Source organism: Triticum urartu, chromosome 5A (assembly GCF_056163025.1).
Source record: "Triticum urartu cultivar PI428250 chromosome 5A, HENAU_Tu73, whole genome shotgun sequence".
In the NCBI taxonomy this organism is placed as follows: domain Eukaryota; kingdom Viridiplantae; phylum Streptophyta; class Magnoliopsida; order Poales; family Poaceae; genus Triticum; species Triticum urartu.
The window spans coordinates 237,774,482-237,783,926 of NC_141877.1; the positions used below are offsets into that span (position 1 = coordinate 237,774,482).

The window sequence follows — 9,445 nt, forward strand, 5'->3', positions numbered from 1 at the left end:
TCTGATCGAAAAGGGGGGTGTTTGCCTTTTATAGTTTTAATTATTGTGCATCTGATGCCAAAGGTGGAATGGACGTTTACTTATTGTGTTTTGGAAGATTCTAAGCTGGTTCAACTTTTGGATGTGGGAATAGATAAAGTGTTCCCCTGGACTGAACTTTATGTTTACTTTTTAGTTGTTATTTTGCTTTCCATGTGAACTCTAGCTATGAAAACTTTATGTTTACTTTTTGGATCATTAATCCTTTAATCATATTGCTTTAGGGAAATGGGGCCACCACCACCACCATGTCGACGGTGCAAGTCAAGGTGCGCCAGCAGCCTTACAACTGGCACGCTGTTTGGCATCTACTTCGAGTCTATTTTTCTTCATGCGGCGGTAATAAATTATATGAAACTAGTAACTACTATTTTGTTTCCAGTGTTATTGGCATTAATGCATCGTGTATATATCATTTTTGCTTTTTGTACATAGATCATCCCATGCAATGTGAGGTCAGAATTCAACAATCTGACTGGAGACTCTGTAACCTTTGAGGCTCCTGGGGGCCCCTACACTATGGAGATCGAGAAAGTACGAAAGATGACGCGGGTGGGAGGAGATGGATGGGTCCGTTTCATCGACCACATGCGTATCACCGGTGGTGAGTTGATCAGCTTCTCCTTCAGAGCTGAAAGACCCAAGTTGGCCGTGATTTATGTCAACAAAGCAGAAGATTATGAGGATGATGACGACCCACTCGGTGATGCCATCGTAGCTCAAAGAATGAAGTTGAGCGAGGAGAAGGTGTGCAACCTATGGGACACCATTCCGCCACGTACTGACTTCGTCGGGGTGCCATTCGTGACCCGCCTGACAAGTACCATGGTTGATCGGCATATCATGGTATGTTGCATTTACTGTAGTTTTTAGAGTAATTTGATGATATGCTTTATTGTTATACTTAATTTAGAGTCCGATGATATATATGCTTAGTGAATCTTATATGCTTTATTGTTATACTTAGTGTAGAGTCTGATGATATATATGCTTAGTCAATCTTATATGCTTAGTGAATCTTATATGCTTAGTGAATCTTATATGCTTTATTGTTATACTTAGTGTAGAGTCTGATGATATATATGCTTAGTCAATCTTATATGCTTAGTGAATCTTATATGCTTAGTGAATCTTATATGATTTATTGTTATACTTAGTGTAGAGTCTGATGATATATATGCTTAGTCAATCTTATATGCTTAGTGAATCTTATATGCTTAGTGAATCTTGTATGCTTTATTGTTATACTTAGTGTAGAGTCCGATGATATATATGCTTAGTGAATCTTATATGCTTTATTGTTATACTTATAGTGTAGAGTCCGATGATATATATGCTTAGTCAATCATATATGCTTTGTGAATCTTATATGCGTAGTGAATCTTATATGATTTATTGTTATACTTAGTGTAGAGTTCGATGATATATATGCTTAGTGAATCTTATATGCTTAGTGAATCTTATGTGCTTAGTGAATATTATATGCTTTATTGTTATACTTAGTGTAGAATGTGTGAGGCTACTTATTAATTGATATGTTTTTCTTATTCAGAAATTGCCAAAGATCCTATCTGAGAGTTGTGGTATCAAGCCTGATGAAGAAGGCTTTGCTGGAATACGCCTTACCGCAAGGGGCTCCGTCAGCACTTGTGCGTACGGCGTGGACACGGACGGTCGCACACACTTCAACTCGGTTGGGTGGAAGAGCTTCCTCGTCGGCAAGAATCTTCATGTTGGACAGGGAATCCTAATTACTATCAGGAATACCCACCGCCCAGGCTTGAGGATGATGGTCGTCATCGACATCATCTAGAACTTCATATGCATGCGTGTGGTTGTTGAACCATATATATGCTAGTATGAGTATGACTACCTAGTAGACTTATCAACTATGCTCTATCCATGCATTGTTGACAACTATATGAGTTTGTGAGATTGTGTGGTTATATTAAATGTGGTACTGTCGTTAATGTTTGTGAGATGGTTCTGTGAACTTAGTTTATTTGTGCTGGACTTGTCTTGATTTCCATGAATATTGCACCTGACTGCATTTTTTATTTTTTATTTCTATTTGCCTAGTTGTAGCATGGGGAGAAAATAAGGCGCTACTACTACGTGATGATAGTAGTATCGTTGGTGGAGAAATCGGCGCTACTAATGAGTATTTTAGCTGCAACGCTGGTTTAGAAACGCGCTACTGTTAAATAATAGCTGTAGCACCCTAGCAGTAGCGTGGGTTCCCGCGCTACTGGTATGTAAAAAACCAGCGGCACTAGTAAACTTTTCTCGAGTAGTGTAGAGCCTACCAGATTCTTGAGTCTCGACCAGTACAGAACAAGGCTTTCCCAGTCATCATCCCGTAAATGTGTCTTTGGAGAAAATAAGAGAATTTGATGAGTTTCGTTGCCAATGAAGTTTGCTTTCTTAAGGTAATTCAGATACTGCCACAAAGCATTCTTGAAGATAACACAAGTATTAGCACAAGTTCCATCATCATGAATTTCCAAATCGGTCCTTCCCTATAGAGAAAAATGGGAACATTTGTTGTGTTATAACCAGCAGGGAGGTAGAAACTTTGTGACAAAGCAAAGTAATTGCCATGAATAACATTACTTACACATAACTCCTGGAGGAACACCTATAACTGGTTTTTTCCCTCATCTTTAGTATAATACTTACATGATGGGAAGATACGCACATAGGATTTAGCAACATAAATGTGATAGATGCTAAACTACAGATGACTAGTTGTGCTTTGTCCACAGGAATATGTGTAATAACTTGTCGAGTTGGGTTTCACCATGGTAGTCCTGGCGCTTTGGGCCCTGGAGCTGCATTACTAACTTCTCTTGTTTGGTAGCTATTTGGTGGAGATGGTGTTTTGTCAACAAGAACTGGGTTAGTATATTTTGGGGTGGGGGTTAGATTGGGTGAAGGTGGTTCTCTGTCCATCGGAGTACGAGTACAATCTGCGAGTGTCTGGGTTATGTGTGGTAGGGCTGGTTCTTGTACACGTACAACCGGGGTGCTATCTCCATCAACAGGTAGCACTGTTTTATTTGAAGACTGTGTTTTTACTCTGCTAGATTTTGCCATCACCCCGTCCAATTGAAATGGCTGATAAACAAGAAAAGTGGTTGAATGTACAGACCTTGTATGAGAGACAGATGCAATAGATAGTGAGGAACAAAGAGGGCATGCCATAATTTCACATATATGTTATTTAACTAAACAGGATAGCATGACATAATTTCACATATATGATGTCTATCTAAACATGATAGCATGACATGATTCAAAGATATGATGACTAACTAAACAGGATGGCATGAGATAATTAAATGACATCTTTAGTACATAGGTTCGCATGACATAATTCACATACATCTTATCTAAGTAAATAGGATGGCATGATATAATTCACATATGTGATCTATATAGTACGTAGATGGCATTCACATATATGATGTATGAACTAAGCACATGGTATTGAATATTGTGTATATGATGTCTAAACTATGCAATGCAACACACCGTATGCATGATACGGGTAGTATAACCCTGCCAAGTTAGAGGATACACCTTGGGGGAAGAGGACAAGTCATGTGTCTCTGAATCCTCCTCTGAGGAGCTATCTGGACTCGGCAAGAGATCTACTTCGACAGGTAGCACTGTCTGCTCTGAAGACCTTATTTTCACTCTGGATTTTTTCCATCACCCACTCAAATGACTGATTCGCATGAAGAGTAGTTCAATGTACAAACATTGTCGACAAATGAAATGTAATGAATAAAAGGAATGACAACATATAATTAAAATATATGATGTCTGGCTAAACAGCATGGCATTGCATATTTCACATATATTATTATGGCTGGCTAAAAAAGATGGCATCACATAATTCACATATATGATATAAAAACTAAACAGGTGGCATTATAAAACATGTCTAAACTAAGAAGATGATATATATGATGCCAAAAGTAAGCAATGCAAGTTACCATATGCATGATATCACGAACATCATCATGCCAAGTGGATAGATCAAAAAATAATGATAGTAGGCTGATTAAAAAGGCATATGATGGCTGCTTCTGATGAGGACATCAATACCATTGTTACACCAATAGCCCCTACTGCTACATACACTGGACCAATTACTAGAGCTCACGCACGCCAATTGAATTATCAGGTACTTTCGTTTCTTGGTAATGATTCTAATGTTCATAAGAATATGATGCTGCCTAAATTGGATACATTTGTTTTGCTTACAAATGAAGGGTCTGGCATGGATAATAGGGATGAACACAAGAGCAAGACCAAGCATGGAGATTATGGGAACATGAACAGAGTTGCAAGTGATGATTTCAGGACTTTGAAGCCACCATAAGGAGTGCGTGAAGGCTTGGACGAAATATACAAGATGCCGCCTCATAAATTTCGTCCAGAGGCTATTCTAGGTGCTGCATCACCTTATTATTTGGCCAGGCCCATGTAATTTCGAAATACTTAAGTATAGTCTGTTTTTAGAGTCTAGATGTGTGGGGAAACAAGAGTTAGGGTTGGTTTCGGACCCCTCCTCCAAGGACCACGAAATTTCCGCTGGTTCCATTTTGAAAGATGATATTAATAGAGATCATAAAGTAAAATAGGAGAAAAATAAGAGCGAAAATCAAATTGTGGCAAAATAATTTGAGCAACTAATGAAGCCTAATAATAAACCAACTAGTGTTGCTTCTGAAATTACATTGAAAGGTGCATGTTTACTTACCACCAAATAAGATATTGATGATCTAGATTTTAGCAAATCTGTTTGCTATGCTTTTGTGTGCAAAGAGGCATTATTTTCATTCGAGGGCGTGCCTTCCTCTTTGCCTCCTGCTGTTACTAACATTTTGCAGGAGTTCGCTGACGTCTTCCCACAGGACATGCCACCGGGATTACCACCTATTCGAGGGATTGAGCAACAGATTGACTTAATTCCTGGTGCATCACTACCCAACCGTGCACCATACCGTACCAATCCAGAGGAGACGAATGAGATTATGCGTTAAGTCCAGGAGCTACTCGACAAAGGTTATATACGCGAATACCTTAGTCCTTGTGTTGTTCCTATTATTCTAGTGCCCAAAAATGATGGTACCTCGCGTATGTGCGTTGATTGTAGAGGAATTAATAATATTACTATTGTTTATCGTCATCCTATTCCCAGGCTAGATGATATGCTTGATGAATTGAGTGGCTCTACAATATTCTCCAAAGTTGATTTGCGTAGCTGATACCATCAAATTCGTATGAAATATGGAGATGAATAGAAAACAACATTTAAAACTAAGTTTGGATTAAGTGAGTGGTTAGTCATGCATTTTGGGTTAACTAATGCACTGACCGAGTATCTTTTCTTGGCTATGTTGTTACTCCACGGGGAATTGAAGTTGATAAAGCCAAGATTGAAGCTATTAAGAGTTGGCTGCAGCCAAAAACGGTCACACAAGTGAGGAGTTTTCTTGGCCTCGCTGGATTCAATAGGTGTTTTGTAAGAGATTTCAGCACCATTGCTGGACCTCTCAATGAGCTTACAAAGAAGGATGTGCCTTTTGTTTGGGGTACTGTACAGGAAGAAGCCTTCATGGTATTGAAAGATAAGTTGACACATCCTCCTTTACTCCAACTTCCTGATTTTAATAAGACTTTTGAGCTTGAATGTGATGCCAATGGAATTGGATTAGGAGGTGTGTTATTACAAGATGGCAAACCTGTTGCATACTTTTCTGAAAAATTGAGTGGGCCTATTCTGAATTATTCTACTTATGATAAAGAATTATATTCTCTTGTTCGGACTTTATAAACATGGCAACATTATTCATGGCCCAAAGAATTTGTTATACATTCTGATCATGAATCTTTGAAACATATTAAAAGTCAAGCTAAACTGAATCGTAGACATGCTAAATGGGTTGAATTCATTGAGACTTTCCCTCATGTCATTAAACACAAGAAGGGTAAAGAAAATGTTATTGCTGATGCATTGTCTCGTCGCTATACTATGCTTGCACAACTTGACTTCAAAATATTTGGTTTGGAGACCATCAAAGATCAATATGTGCATCATGCTGATTTTAAAGATGTAATGCAGAATTGTAAAGAAGGAAGAACTTGGAACAAGTTCGTCGTTAATGATGGATTTGTGTTCCGTGATAACAAGCTATGCATTCCAGCTAGCTCCGTTCATCTTTTGTTGTTGCAGGAGGCGCATGGAGGAGAATTAATGGGACACTTTGGCGTGAAGAAGACGGAGGATGTACTTGCTACACATTTCTTTTGGCCAAAGATGAGACAGGCTGTTGAGTGTTTTGTTGCTCGCTGCACTACATGTCAAAAAGCAAAGTCACGACTCAATTCTCATGGTTTATATATGCCTTTGTCTACACCTAGTGTTCCTTGGTACGATATATCTATGGACTTTGTTTTAAGTTTACCTCGAACAAAGAAGGAGAGGGATAGCATATTTGTTCTAGTGGATAGATTCTTGAAAATGGCACACTTTATACCATGTCATAAATGCGATGATGTTGTTAATGTTGCTGATTTGTTCTTTCATGAAATTATTCGCTTGCATGGTGTGCCAAATACTATTTTTTCAGATCATGATACTAAATTTCTTAGACACTTTTGGAGATGTTTATGGGCTAAGTTCGGGACTAAACTGCTTTTCAGTACTACTTGTCACCCCCAAACTGATGGACAAACTGAAGTAGTCAATAGAACATTTTCTACTATGCTTTGGGATGCATTGAAGAATAATAAGAAAATGTGGGAAGAATGCTTGCCTCATATTGAATTTGCTTATAATTGTTCATTGCATTCTACTACTAAGATGTGCCCTTTTCAAATTGTGTATGGTTTCCTACCTCATGCACCTATTGATTTGTTGCCTCTTCCATGTTCGGGGAAGGTTAATTTTGATGCTAAACAACATGCTGATTTGATTTTTAAAATGCATGAGTTAACTAAGGAAAACATTGAGCGTATGAATGCTAAATATAAACTTGCTGGAGATAAGCGTACAAAACATGTTGTGTTTGCACCTAGACATCTTGTTTGGTTACATTTGAGTAAGGATAGATTTCCTAATTTGCGCAAATCAAAGCTAATGCCACGTGCTGATGGTACTTTTAAGGTGTTAGAGAAAATAAATGATAATTCATATAAACTTGAGCTGCCTGCAGATTTTGGGGTTAGTCCCACTTTTAACATTGTATATTTGAAGCCTTATTTGGGTGAGGAAAATGAGCTTCCGTCGAGGACGACTTCATTTCAAGAAGGGGAGGATGATGAGGATATCAACACCATTGTTACACCCACAACCCCTACTGCTACATATACTAGACCAATTACTAGAGCTCGCGCACACCAATTAAATTATCAGGTACTTCTGTTTCTTGGTAATGATTGTAATGTTCATAATAATATGATGCTGCCTAAATTGGATACATTTGTTTTGCTTATAAATGAAGGGCCTGGCATGGATAAGAGGGATGAACACTAGAGCAAGACCAAGCATGGAGATGATGGCATGCGCAAGGGGAACAAGAACGGAGTTGCAAGTGATGATTTCAGGACTTTGAAGCCACCGTAAGGAGTGCATTAAGCCTTGGACGAAATATACAAGATGCCGCTTCATAAATTTCGTCCAGAGGCTATTCTAGGTGTTGTGTCACCTTATTATTGGGCCAGGCCCATGTAATTCCAAAATACATAAGTATAGGTTGTTTTAGAGTCCGTATGTGTGGGGAAACAAGAGTTAGGGTTGGTTTCGGACCCCTCCTCCAAGGGCCATGAAATTTCCCCCTCTTCCTCTATATATACAGCCCTTAGGGCGTCGTTTAGACTTTGGGTTTGTTTAGATTAAAAGTTTGCCATAGCTGCAACTTCGCGTACTTCGTTTGTGTTCAATGACCAGACCAAGATGTCACAGAACCCCACCTTGGTCAATAAAGCTTTCATCTTATATTTGCAATATCCAGATTGCAATCTCAGTTTCTTGCTTGTTCTTCATTTTGCTCGCAGGAAATAGACCCTCATGGTCAGGTTGATCGTGCTCTGGCGTGGTCAATAACCCTCAGAAGTTGGTTTAGCGATTGCTTAGGCGCGACGTTTTCACACGTTCATAGTCGAACATCAAAGTCGACTCTCACAAAAAACGATAGCTATCTCATCGAAACATCAGGACACCTTTGCCTCTATCACCTTTACAGTTTGTTTCCCACCCAAGATGAAACACATAGTACATACCCTAGATGAACCAGATAGTAGACAGATATACTATTCATTGTTGACTTCATATGTGCTTCAAAATCATTTTAAAACTCAAATTTGAACATTCATTTGGACCTGACTTGGAGTCTAAGAGGTGAACAGGATGATAAAGTAGCAGGTAATATTAAGCAATGCATAACGTGAGCAAAAACAAAAGAGTGGGACCTATCTTGCGGACCCGTGTACTCCTCAGGTTCATCGCTGAGTCGGCGATGGTGATGAAGTTCCGGTGGCTGCCATCAGTGGGGAAAGAGACCTGAGGCAGCAAAATGCGGTCAGGAGTCGCGATGTCTGGTATGGTGGATGCTTCTGTCAATGGTGCAGCTCAGGTGAGGTGGATGATGGCGTGATAGGGGAAGGATAAACCACACAAAGTTTTCTTCGACACCTATCTGTAATTGAAGTAATTATGTAAGGGTTCCTTTGGCTTTTAGGATTCTAAAAACATAGGGATAAGAAAAACACCAGACATGATAGGAATGCACGTGGAAATAAGAGCATTTGTAAACACAGGATTTCCGTCAACATGAATCGGAAGAGCACATGAATGCAAAGAAACCTTCCAAATTAATGTCAAACCACATGAAAATGTGTACAATTACAATGTTATTATGCAACCAATGCACTTAGTCTTGTTTTCAAGCATAGGATTTTCAAATGTAAGTCAGGTATGTATGTTAAAATGTCTATGTTTTTCCTTTGAAACAGACATGCAAGGAAATAATACTTCAATTTTGTTTTTCTCCATTCCTTTCAACCAAATATATGAATAATTGCTATGTTTCTCCTTCACGTTTTCCTTTGAACCAAAATTGCCCTAAGGGATTGACATGAATGTAGAGTAATAAGTGACGCGACAAATGTACAACCACTTTCACATAGCCGTATGGACCTCAACATCATTGGCTTGGTCGTTGAAGATGTTGTGGGGGAGGTGGTTGTTGGAGGCATGGAAGAAGATTTGAGGTGTCTGTAGATGGCGCCAAGGGTATTGCTCTGTTGTGATGGGTGGTTCGGTCGTTAGAGCAGCTTCGGTGAGGTGTACGACGTCGAGGTCGAAGCAGTACATGACAGACATCGTTAATCT

The 9,445-nt window shown here is 39.1% G+C and overlaps 1 protein-coding gene across 1 annotated transcript; it reads left to right on the plus strand.

The window, feature by feature from the left end:
* Positions 1-552: 552 nt before the first annotated feature.
* On the plus strand, positions 553-1,852 carry LOC147970910 (uncharacterized). The gene is made up of 2 exons (XM_087522713.1): positions 553-885; positions 1,592-1,852. The coding sequence occupies exons 1-2, from the start codon at positions 559-561 to the stop codon at positions 1,850-1,852; spliced, it is 588 nt and encodes a 195-aa protein (XP_087378839.1). The 5' UTR covers positions 553-558.
* The last annotated feature ends 7,593 nt before the right edge of the window (positions 1,853-9,445 follow it).

Bases quoted from the DNA above. Each gene is read 5' to 3' on its own strand.
- LOC147970910 (XM_087522713.1), top strand. From the start codon at position 559: ATGGAGATCGAGAAAGTACGAAAGATGACGCGGGTGGGAGGAGATGGA. The intron at 886-1,591 runs GTATGTTGCATT...TTTCTTATTCAG, and splicing joins TGGTTGATCGGCATATCATG to AAATTGCCAAAGATCCTATC.